The sequence below is a fragment of the Mytilus californianus genome, unplaced genomic scaffold (genome assembly GCF_021869535.1).
Source record: "Mytilus californianus isolate M0D057914Y unplaced genomic scaffold, xbMytCali1.0.p SCAF_5, whole genome shotgun sequence".
Classification (NCBI taxonomy): Eukaryota; Metazoa; Mollusca; class Bivalvia; order Mytilida; family Mytilidae; genus Mytilus; species Mytilus californianus.
This window is the reverse complement of record NW_026262701.1, coordinates 66,492,351-66,505,579: the sequence shown is the minus strand read 5'-3', so window position 1 is coordinate 66,505,579 and position 13,229 is coordinate 66,492,351. Positions and strand designations below refer to the sequence as shown.

The following is a 13,229-nucleotide window of genomic DNA, read 5'->3' as shown; positions in this document are numbered from 1 at the left end:
AATTTAACCAAACTTGGCCACAATCATCATAGGGGTATCTTGTTTTAAAAAATGTGTCTGATGACCCTGACTGCAAACCAACAAGGCAGACATGGCAAAAAATAGAAGATAGGAGTAAAATCCAAGTTTTGACTACTTCTTATAGGAGATATTGCCCTTAAATGACACATTTTACCTTTACTTTTCATTTTTAATAGAAAAAAAAAGGATATGGGGTATCCATTCATGACATAAAATCAGTACATGAACAACAAAAAACCCAAAAAGCAAAGGCACAGCGCTTTTATTTTCTTGGAATATATAATTAAGAAATGAATGCTTCTTTTTGTAATTTTATTGGGGTGTAAAAGTGTTGACCGAAGCATATTTTGTATGAAGCGTGGAAGCGCTCATTCTAAAAATGTGTGCACGATCAACACTTTTACAACCCTGTCAAAATACTAAAAAAGCATTCATTTCTTATAATTACATTTTTATGCCAAGACCATGAAAAAAAGTTTTATCAAGTTTTTCTTTTATTTACCTGTGCGCTTTTTGTGGAAGCATGTGTCATCACGAATGTAACATTTCATTTTGATATGAAGGTTAATTTTTGAATGACGTGCAATTGTTGTTAGCCAATCAAAATAACAGATTCTCATGAAACATACATGTAATTATTAGATAATAAATTACAAAAATGATCAGGAAGACAAGATCTACAAATAAGAAGATGCACATAGACCTAGGTGAGCAACACAGGCTCTTTAGAGTCTCATGTTTTTGTCATGCCTTGACGGAGTCAAAAAGCGAGACATAGGTATGCTGTTTCCGGCGTCAGCGGCGACGACGGCGTCAACAATGTATTAGTTTGTGATTAGGTCTAGTTCATGGTGAACCACTAGTGGTAGGTTAATGATATTTGGTATGCAGTTGTATTAGCATTGGCACATCTCATTACCATGGAGACTATTTGGCCCCGCCCCCTCAGTCAAGGTCTATTGACTTTGAAACTTTTCATAGTTTACATGTATTAGTTTGTGATTAGGTCAATTTATGGGGAACCACTAGTGGTAGGCCAATGTTAATTGGTGTTCAGTTGTATAAGCATTAGCACATCTCATTTCCATGGAGAATATTTGGCCCCGCCCCCTCAGTCATGGTCTATTTACTTTGAAACTTTTGCTTAGTTTACATGTATTAGTTTGTGATTAGATCAGTTTAAGATGAACTGCTAATTTTAAGTCAATGATATTTGGTATGCAAATTTATTGGCATTTGCAAGTATCATTTCCATGGAGATTATATAGCCCCACCCCTGATCATGGTTCATTGACATTGAAACTTTTACATAGTTTACAAGTTAATGTTTGTGTTTAGGTTTGTTTAAAGGGAACGACTTATAATAAGTCAATGGTATTTGGTATGCAGTTGTATTAGCATTGGCACATCTCATTCCATGGAGATTGTTTAGCCATGTACCTTCAGTCATGGTTCATCGACTTTGAATATTTGCATAACTTACATGTTAAAGTATTGCTATTTTAATTTCAACATTTGCATTATCAAAATTACAAAAAGGCGAGACATATCTCTGTGATAACAGTTTATTTTTAAGTTGCTGGGACATCATGGTAGTCAAATCATCTAGAACATTGCATTGACTTTTTTTTTAGGTAAACCTTTCACAACAATCAAAATCATTTTATAAAACTTAAACTAAATCTAAAGATGCAAAGACTTCCAATTTTTTAATGGAAAAAGGCAATATGATATTTTGTAATGTGCAATGACCTCATTAAACCATTTAAATAGGAACTTAACTTATGTGTAATTGGGAAGCTGATCGATAACATTTCTGTTAATTACATTCATACTTTTCTTCCAAAGTTTGGTTTTGAAGGGAGATTGGGTATTTCTCTGGAACAGTGCTTACTAGTGAATAATGTAATTCAAACAAGTGGAACATGAAGCTTTGTTAGTTGTTAACGTTTGCATATTTGGCTTTTTTATCTATTCTCATAAAGTCAGATTTTTTTTCATTTTTTTAAGTCTTCTTGGTTTATTTAATTTTGATTGACATTGCTTTAGGTGTAATACCACCAAATCATAGTACGTCACATCCGGTTGCATACGAAAATAGGTCGAAAAAAAATATTCCCTTGAATTTGACAGTTGTAGGTAATTGATCCTACATTTCATTGCAGTAAAACATTTCTGGGTCATAAACATATATCTTGGGTATTTCAAAGCACCATTATTTTTTTATTTGGGGTTTCTATAGAATATTTTGGAAACTTGAGGTTACATGGTTACTAAAGCTTGTATACAGGTTAAAAAAGGGGGAAAATTTGATTGGTTAACTTCCAGTGATGGTTATTTTCTTATATGCAATGAAATGTTATGTGAAATTTTTTCTATAGTACTGGACAGGATCAAACTTTACTCATGCCAAGTATTTCTTTATTTGAAACAAAGATAAATTCTGCACAATTTTTTGAAAAGTGCAAATTTAACAAAGACTAATAGGGGAAAATCAATGGTGGTATTACACCTAATATAGGAAGCTGTACATGCACCTTTGACCTTGTGAGTACTCTCATGTGTTAAAATTTCTTGCTATTTAAGTGAAATATTACTAATAATGAAATATTCTGAGTGGATTGAGTCTCCAAAACACATTTTATGAGAAAATTTCCTTGAAATAGGACTTTACCATGAATATTAGTTGACAGAATAAGCCATACTTAGAGTTTTGGGGAGCTTTTTCTCCTTTTTTCTTATATTCTGCTATACTAGAAATTTTTTCCTAAGAAATACTTTAATAAATATATAGTTTTAAGTAAATGAAATTATTTTTAAAGCAGTAACAACAAATTATTCACCAAAAGAGAAGCTTTTTATGTCCCTCTCTGGAACGCGGCGTAAATTTAAGTTTTACGTAAGGACTTATTGAAACCTCCTTGGAGACAGTAAACTTTTATACGGATAGTTCATTCAGCTTGAATACTTCAATTAATCATTTATTATAACATTTCTATCATAAATGAGTGAAAGTTACCCCAAAATTTTTATTTATTGGCCTATAAAGTAAAAATTTTGAGGAAATGAGAGGTATAAATGGACCAAAAGAGACCTTATAAGGAAGACAAAGAGGTCCATTGGTAGTATTTATCATCCTAAAGTCATCTTTTGTATCATATTCAACTGTTTGTAGGCAGATGAGATAAATATTTGATCATTTATTGGTCCACACTATATTCTATCATGATGCGGCTTGGTTTGGATTTTTCGAAGAAATTTTGCTCGAATCGCTGCAGATGTCGTCTTACATTATACTAGATTTTTCTCAAACTATTGAACTGATTATGACAAAACTTGACAGGAATGCTTGAAATAACCAGCATAACAAAGGAAAAAAGTCACATTCAGTTTATTTAACAAAAAAGTCTTCTTTAGGTGTAATACCACCAAATCATAGTACGTCACATCCGGTTGCATACGAAAATAGGTCGAAAAAAAATATTCCCTTGAATTTGACAGTTGTAGGTAATTGATCCTACATTTCATTGCAGTAAAACATTTCTGGGTCATAAACATATATCTTGGGTATTTCAAAGCACCATTATTTTTTTATTTGGGGTTTCTATAGAATATTTTGGAAACTTGAGGTTACATGGTTACTAAAGCTTGTATACAGGTTAAAAAAGGGGGAAAATTTGATTGGTTAACTTCCAGTGATGGTTATTTTCTTATATGCAATGAAATGTTATGTGAAATTTTTTCTATAGTACTGGACAGGATCAAACTTTACTCATGCCAAGTATTTCTTTATTTGAAACAAAGATAAATTCTGCACAATTTTTTGAAAAGTGCAAATTTAACAAAGACTAATAGGGGAAAATCAATGGTGGTATTACACCTAATATAGGAAGCTGTACATGCACCTTTGACCTTGTGAGTACTCTCATGTGTTAAAATTTCTTGCTATTTAAGTGAAATATTACTAATAATGAAATATTCTGAGTGGATTGAGTCTCCAAAACACATTTTATGAGAAAATTTCCTTGAAATAGGACTTTACCATGAATATTAGTTGACAGAATAAGCCATACTTAGAGTTTTGGGGAGCTTTTTCTCCTTTTTTCTTATATTCTGCTATACTAGAAATTTTTTCCTAAGAAATACTTTAATAAATATATAGTTTTAAGTAAATGAAATTATTTTTAAAGCAGTAACAACAAATTATTCACCAAAAGAGAAGCTTTTTATGTCCCTCTCTGGAACGCGGCGTAAATTTAAGTTTTACGTAAGGACTTATTGAAACCTCCTTGGAGACAGTAAACTTTTATACGGATAGTTCATTCAGCTTGAATACTTCAATTAATCATTTATTATAACATTTCTATCATAAATGAGTGAAAGTTACCCCAAAATTTTTATTTATTGGCCTATAAAGTAAAAATTTTGAGGAAATGAGAGGTATAAATGGACCAAAAGAGACCTTATAAGGAAGACAAAGAGGTCCATTGGTAGTATTTATCATCCTAAAGTCATCTTTTGTATCATATTCAACTGTTTGTAGGCAGATGAGATAAATATTTGATCATTTATTGGTCCACACTATATTCTATCATGATGCGGCTTGGTTTGGATTTTTCGAAGAAATTTTGCTCGAATCGCTGCAGATGTCGTCTTACATTATACTAGATTTTTCTCAAACTATTGAACTGATTATGACAAAACTTGACAGGAATGCTTGAAATAACCAGCATAACAAAGGAAAAAAGTCACATTCAGTTTATTTAACAAAAAAGTCTTCTTTAGGTGTAATACCACCAAATCATAGTACGTCACATCCGGTTGCATACGAAAATAGGTCGAAAAAAAATATTCCCTTGAATTTGACAGTTGTAGGTAATTGATCCTACATTTCATTGCAGTAAAACATTTCTGGGTCATAAACATATATCTTGGGTATTTCAAAGCACCATTATTTTTTTATTTGGGGTTTCTATAGAATATTTTGGAAACTTGAGGTTACATGGTTACTAAAGCTTGTATACAGGTTAAAAAAGGGGGAAAATTTGATTGGTTAACTTCCAGTGATGGTTATTTTCTTATATGCAATGAAATGTTATGTGAAATTTTTTCTATAGTACTGGACAGGATCAAACTTTACTCATGCCAAGTATTTCTTTATTTGAAACAAAGATAAATTCTGCACAATTTTTTGAAAAGTGCAAATTTAACAAAGACTAATAGGGGAAAATCAATGGTGGTATTACACCTTTAGTAACAATCTGGTTAATTATATAAGGGGTGTAGGAGGAATCATATTTAATACGTAAAAAAGCCAGTTTCATTGACAATTATTGTTTTGCTGTTGCAAATTGGAGGTTGACCTGAAAACAGGACAACTTTTTATGTTTTTATGCCCCTGCCTCAGCAGAGGGGGCATTAAGTTTTACCCTTGTCTGTCTGTAGGTCTGTCTGTCAATTTCAAAATTGGATGGCATCACTTTGCCATTCTTGAGTTATGTCCCTTTCCAAATTGAAAAATTGCAGAATTTGCAGGTATCTGTGTTCCATGGACATATTCTTCATTTATTTTAGTTATCATATACCAATGCAAGGTTTGATTCACAACAACACAAGTGATAAGTAATAGTTGACCCTTACATTCCACATCACTACAGAAAGTTATGCCTTTTTGACCAATACTTGGGTTATGTTTAATGAACTTATTTAATTAGGACGAAGTGACGTTTTGACACATAAGTAAAACCTGTTTACTCTTTCAGTTGACATAAAACAATAAATTTTTGACAGGTGATTGTTAATTAGGAACAGATGTATAATTTGGACTGTCCACTTATTTGATACTAAAGGTAATATGAAGGTCAATTTATTTTTATTTTAAACCTTGTTATCAAACACAAAGTACTAATTTTTTCCCATTCATTTCGATCTTTCACTTTCAGGCAGCATTCATTTCGTTCTGAAAATGAACAATTAATTTTTAAGGTGATGTTGGTAACCGAGTCCTGTAAAATTTAGATACAATCCAAGTAAAATAATGATCCTTTAAATAACTTATTCTAAAAGATTACCAATTCAACACTGTTATTAGATCTTCGAATATTGTTTTTATTGGTATAAGTAAATTAAAACCAATCTAAATATTATTGTTATACACATATGTACATTCATGGTCGTCCTATCTGTTGATACCTATATTTTGGCATTGCAAAAGGTGTTATTCTCTGACTGTCTTTACACTAAATCCATTGGATATGTACTGATTGATATTTTAGTCTTAAATACATGATTTGTTTATTAGATGTTTTTGGCTTTGAACTAGCTTTCAGTAACTGCGAGTACTCTCAGAACTTTGTGTCTTTTGTGTTTTTGTTAGGGTTTTTTAGTGCTTTGTATCGATCTGATGAGTTGAACCATTTTCAACTGATTTTTATAGTTTGTTCTGATGTTGTTTTGTTACACCACTGTCCAAGTTTAGGGGGAGAATTTGGCACCAGCAAACAAGATTAACCTCACCTCATTCTGTATGAGCCTGTAATTCAGTGGTTGTTGTTTGTTGCTGTATATCCTATTTGTTTTTCTTTTATTGTTTTGTTCATAAATGAGGCCATTAGTTTTCTCGTTTGAATTATTTTACATTTTGTCATTTTGATGCCTTTTATAGCTTACCATGCGTCATGGATTTTGCTCATTGTTGAAGGCCTATAGTTGTTAACTTCTATGTCATTTGATGTCTGTTGGAGAGTTGTCTCATTGTCAATCATACCACATTTTTATAATCAATTATAGCTGTACCTTGAATTATTGTGCCTGTTTTTGATTGATTTTTGTTTGCTTAATATCCAGTGCATCAATATGAAGAGTTTCTTAGATGAGAGAGAACATGCAAGGGCTACAGAACTAGTCAGAGGCACCTATTATTAAACACCCAGTAGAAGTTGTGAGATACAGTTAATATCAACATGCAGTTTAAATATTTTAAACTATATAACTGATGGAATTTTGATTTGAAACTTTTTAATTATAACATGTTGGATATTGACTGCTGGATGTATTTAAATATAGTGGTTGATCTATAAACCTTTGTTATTGTAAAGATGAAAGTTGATGGTTTTCACTAACAGCTGTCATTATACCCCTATTCAGGACCTCAACAATAGAATGTAGTGAACTGTTCAGTGATTAAAAGATATCCAGTTTTATTACCATATAACTTTTCTTGCTTGATGAAAAAAAGTTGTTGGAAATGTTTCTACTGTCTTAAATTATAGGGCTGTGAATTAATTGCTTTTTTGATGGCATTACCTTCTTCAAATTAAAATAACAGTTGAAGGAATTTTTTTTGAATTAGTGAGATAATGCAGTGTTTCTTTCAATGTTTCAGGTTACAAGGTTACTTTGTCTGGAATATAAATGTTACGTACACATCTTTAAAAAATTCTAACTTCAATACACATACTCTTCCTTATTTTTGGGAAATGAAAATTAGGGAGGTAATAATAAACAATCAAAATCCCACATCTTTTTTAATCAGCACCAGAGAAACAAGAAGTTCCAGAGGGGTAGTTTAGGAATTCTATACATATTTTTGATGACTGGAGAAAAAGTTATTGATGAAAATCTTTACAATAACAAGTACCTAGTACACCACAGGAGTTATTGTTTGATGTGGTCTATGTCAGGCAGAGTTATCTTAGGTTAGACAGATTATCATGGCAGATAACAACACATAAATCATTTCCTCACATTTCAATAGGATCTACTTTATTCTTGTAATTATTGAAACCTGTCATGCTCTTTAAAATAAACACATGTGTTGTTCACTTTTATGCCGCCCCCCCTCCCCCCTGTAATAGAGGAGTGGGCATTAAGTTTTACCCTTGTCTGCCTGTACATCAGTCCATACTTCCATACATCCTGAAATTGGTTTCCGTTCTCTAACTTTAGTTTGCCTCAACCAAATGTTATGAAACTTATACACAATGCTTATTACCACAAAACACAGATCAATTTTGAATTTGGGTGGTGTCACTTTTACCTTTCTAGAGTTATGCCCTTTACAAATGGAAAAATTCAACTTAAGTTTGCCTCAACCAAATGTTTTGAATCTTATACACAATGCTTATTACCACAAAACACAGATCAAGTTTGAATTTTGGTGGCGTCACTTTTATCATTCTAGAGTTATGTCCCTTTACAAATTGGAAAATTGCTGAATTTTTCGTTTCCGTTCTCTAACTTAAGTTTGCTTCAACCAAATGTTATAAAACTTATACACAATGCTTATTACAACAAAACTCAGATCAAGTACAAATTTGGGTAGCGTCACTTTTATGTCCCTTTATAACGTTGTATACTGCAGCTGTGCTATTTGTGCAGTCAAATTGCATTGACTGTATAATCATTTGTGATAGATATACAGTCACTGACCGTATATCGCCTTGTTTATGACGTTGACAATGCTTTTCTGTAGAGTTTTATTTATGACTGGTTAAAAGGACAGGTTCATGGACTTTTTACATCGTTCACTCCAAATTAAAAAAATGATGGTTTTTACCCAAAATATTTCTTTTGGAACAGTTGTAGGAGTTGCAGTATATAAAGAATAACTGTACATTGTTCGAAATATAAATTTTATTTGTACAAGGCTTAGAAACAGGTAGAAAGCAAGGCTATATATGCAAGCGGGGACATTATCTGTGTCCCATGGACACATTCCCCATTTATTTAAGTTTTTCAGTTGCTGGCTGCACATGAAATCTTGCTGCATATAAACCTTTGTCCATAATTTGGCAAGATTGCTTTTGTCATAATTAATTTTATAGTTTTACTAAAAGGCTTTGATATTGAAGTTGAATAAAAGATTTAATCGGAACCAAAAAGTATAAGTTTGTAGATATATATTCAAATAAAAAGCAGAAGATAAGTCCCTGTCTCTCCCCTATCCCATAATGTCCCATAGATGCTGAGTATGTTGTAATTTTCCACGATAAACATGTGCATTTTTTCCAGATTTATGATGCTTTTAGGTTGTTTTTTGTGGTGTCTTTGGGATCCTTTGTTTGTGGTTTGTCTCTTACTTGCAAAACCTAACAATCCTAAGTGTCCTCATAGCATATCTTACATTGCCATTTCCAGACTGTGCAGACTGACTTCCTTTGCAGCAATGTAATTCTTTCAAATATGCACATTTATCATAAGCTTATTGGGTTTTTATTTTATGTGTAAAGCAGATACAGATCTTCCAGTTTTCTACTGAATGACTTCTACTTTACAAAGTGGTTTATTTTCTACATGTCTTGATTGTTAAGATAGATGTAATTAGAAAAGCCATTTGTTAGATGCAAAGAATAAATGATAAATAAGTTTTATATTAAACTTTAGAAGATGATTGTTCATTTTAGTTCTACTTACAAATAATTGTAGCGCTTGATTAGTAGACTCGAAAATTAATGTATATAACAAAAGATACAAGTTTCTCCTAAGGGTCATACTGATGAAGTTTATGGAGGTAATTTAAGGGTATTTAATTACATGTTGGATATGTAAGTTTATCAATGGGGTATTATAAAGGTTGTAAAGAATGTGTGAAAACAAAAGGGAATTTTAAAGTATGTTGTGAAAACAATAGTCAATTTATATTTAATTTAGGTCAGTGTAGATTTTCTATTTAGAATTAGTTTATAAGGACTTCCTTTAATTGTATAAGTAAAATTTAAATACTTAATCAAGTTAAATCAGGATAAAGACCATAATTACACTAATTGTTTTCAAAGGAAATAGTTTTAAGTGTTTAGACCGAGATCTGTTAATTTAAGACATCCTGTCACAGCGAAAAAATTAAATACTCAAATTACATAGATTTTTGTCCTGCACAAAGCTGATTGTTTTTGTATGATTAGATGAAGCAATACTTGTTTACAGTTACCAGTATCATACAGGTAAAAAATGTGACTAGTGGCTTCATCATGTTGATTTCACCAAATTAAATTACCTTTTTATATGTCTTTTTTTTTCACAATAAAGATTTTTTGAATACCTGAATATAATTGTTCTCAAACCCTATTAAAGTTTCCTAATTTTATCTTGAGATTAAATGGGCTAGAAGATAATACTCAGTTGGACATTTTCTTTATTAAATAATTACACTTTATAGGTTGACACCCGTTTGTTGTGTGAAATGAAAAATTAGATATGACACTGGAATCCTACCTGAATAACAGGTTAAGAAAGCTGTTCATTGAAGGCCAGGCTTAATCAATTTTTCATTCTTATACATTTCCCCCTTCTTGAATCTTGAACAGATCAAGTTTTAAAACTTCTTAATCTTGCAAAACTTCTACTATTGAATATTTCCTTCTGTTGAAGAGTATAAAACTGTAACATGGGCTCTTAAAAAAAATTGATATCTTCCAAAAGATTTAAAAAAAAAAAATTGTATGGCCTTATTTGTATGTATATTTTGGTTTGGTCACTACATTTCTACTGATCAGTGCTAATTATATTTACCTGATACTCATGGAGACAGAATTTTGCTGGAATATTGAAATTGTTAACAGTTTCAAGGTTATGAACAGCTTTTATTTAGGTTTTAAAAAAATCTATTAATTTTTTATAGAAGTGTTGAATTTTGTTATCATTATAAAAAGCTTTGTTTATGTGAATTTGAATAGAAATATGCTCATTAGAAAAAGCAGAGTGATAGAAATAGTCAATTAATCAGAAACAGACATGATTAATCAAAATTTGTGACAGGGCATAGCACTTGTTGGTAATTAAGGTACACAGGTGATGTTGTCAAGGTGAAAACTAGTTAATCCTGGATATTTTTCAATATCTGATTTCTAATTATCACAAAAGATAATTCAGCTATAATGAAATCAATGGAAACATTCAACAATAACTTTCTAAATCCACAATCAACTGTCTTAATTGCGTCTGTACTGTTTGTGTGCTATTTTTCCAGAATCGATTTCTGAGATAGAGACAATTTAATTAATTAATTGATTAATTTTGTAGATGGAGAATTAGATGATGAAGATACTGTGACCTCGTCTTACGAAAACGACATTCAGGACAAGTTTGATCATCCAACGACCAGTAAAGAAAGCACACCAGAAAGTTTAGGTAAGCATGAGGTGGACAAAGGGAAGCAACTCTACAGTCGCTTTCTTTTGACTTGCAACATTTAGATAAGATGATTTTTTGGGAGGGGGAGTTAAAAAGATGTGTTTTACAATAATATGTAGAAAATTCATACATTTTTCTGCATTTACAATTAATAGACTGAATTTGTTTATTTTAAATTAAATAATGTTGTTAACTGAGATAAACTGTAAATTAAGAAATGTGCATTTGAAAAGATTAATTTGTTAATTGATTTCATACAACAATTAAGGAATTGAAAAATTAATTGACATTGTCTTTGTCAAACTAAAACAAGACATGCAGCAAAGTGTTACATCCTTAAAAGATTACAAGAAAATGTATAAATTTCTACATTTATCAAATGGATTTTTTGAAACAATATGACATGAGCATTTTTATATCATCATGTATATATTTTTGCTCAGGGACTTTAGAAAAAGTCATCAATAATTACATTATTTATAGCTGACACTTTAATTACTAACTCTTGTCTTAACTTGAATCAATAACCCGGATCTGTCCTTAATTAATGAAAAATCAATTAATAATTACTGGCCTGAAATAATACTGTTAATTTCTGTTCAAGCTGATAAGGCATTGTATTGAATAAGATTTTATGGCTTTTGTTAATTAAATAGCTCAACACATTAATTGCCATGAGCATAGAAATTAAATTTTTGTGTCAACAAAATGGACTGGTTTCTAATGGGTGAAACAAACAATAGATAATGACTAAATGGACAAAGTAATTGTAACACCTGTAGGCTTAATATTTCAAAGATAAAACTTAACCAGGTAGGAAATATTTGTCATTTTATGTAATATTATCATTGAACCACAGGATTTGAAACTTTGTTTTTAACTGTAAGACATTTTGTTTTGTTGGCTTCATCTTAATTGATTTTTGCTATAAATAATTGAATATTTCATTTGAAACAAAGTGTAAGTTATTATTGGAAAATAAGTAGCAGTCAGGGTGAAATGAAAATCATTATGTACAATCATTGAAATGAACACGTTGCATCATGTGTGGAATTCATTAATTAGCTGTTAGTGTGTGGGCTAAAGTTGGTTCATTTCATTTAATTTTCACTAAGTTGATAAAAAAGATAGACATATATGATCTATATATAAATTGTGTTAATTTCCTTCTGTAAGAAAATTCTTGCGAAACATTTAAATATGGGTGTTAATTTGATCAGTTGTACATATACATTGGAAATGAAATTTACACATTTATTTATAAACTTTTTAAGTAAATTAAATACTTTTACTAATGTGTTTAAGTTGATTTTGTGTTGTTGTTCTTTGGTGATGGATTCTCATTGATATTATAGAATAATTATGTCTTTACCTACTATTGAATGAGGATTTGAAAAAGTGTTTTTATATATTTTTTTGATTAGTTTTATGTTTATGAAATTGGAATACTTAATGAGGAATTTAAATTCACATTTGTAATATTACAGGTTTGAAACATGACTATAATCAAAATATGTTGATTTGTAATTGTTTATATTTTGCAGATCGAGCAAAAACACCTACAGAATCGAAAGAGGATCAAATACATGTTTGTCCCTACTGTAACTATAGCAGTGTTAATGAAATGAGGATACAAGCCCATGTTATATCTCAGCATTCTCAAAATGACTCAAAGATTCTCTGCCCACTTTGCCAAGAAGACTTTAAAGAGAAACGTGGATTAGAGAAACATTTGATGAACACACATAGCGTAAAACCAGAAGGTCTTCAACGTCTTTTGTTAATGGTTGACCAAGGAGATTGGATGATGCCACCAACAAGTATACCAACAGTTACACCATTTATGCCCATTGATGAATTTGGGGAGATTAATACTGAAGCTTTAGAAGCTGAAGCTGCTCGTCTAGCTGCCGAAGAAGGTAAACATCAATTCATAGTTTAGAATAAAGTTTAGAAATTAAATTAAGGAAAAAAATTAAGTTTAGGAAAAAAAAACGTCTCTGGATTAAATTTGAAGGTTTAGTTTATATATAATAATAATAATAATAATAATAAATTCTTTATTTGAAGAGGGTAAC

At 30.8% G+C, this 13,229-nt stretch overlaps 1 protein-coding gene across 3 annotated transcripts in view; it reads left to right on the top strand.

Moving 5' to 3' along the window:
* The window catches only part of LOC127701256 (zinc finger homeobox protein 3-like), an 84,385-nt gene that overhangs the window by 58,796 nt on the left and 12,360 nt on the right, over positions 1-13,229 (top strand). For all 3 annotated transcript variants that reach the window (XM_052205072.1, XM_052205073.1, XM_052205074.1), the window contains 2 exons: positions 11,041-11,148; positions 12,696-13,070. In XM_052205072.1, coding sequence (XP_052061032.1) covers positions 11,041-11,148; positions 12,696-13,070 — 483 coding nt within the window. The remainder of the gene's footprint in view (positions 1-11,040; positions 11,149-12,695; positions 13,071-13,229) is intronic.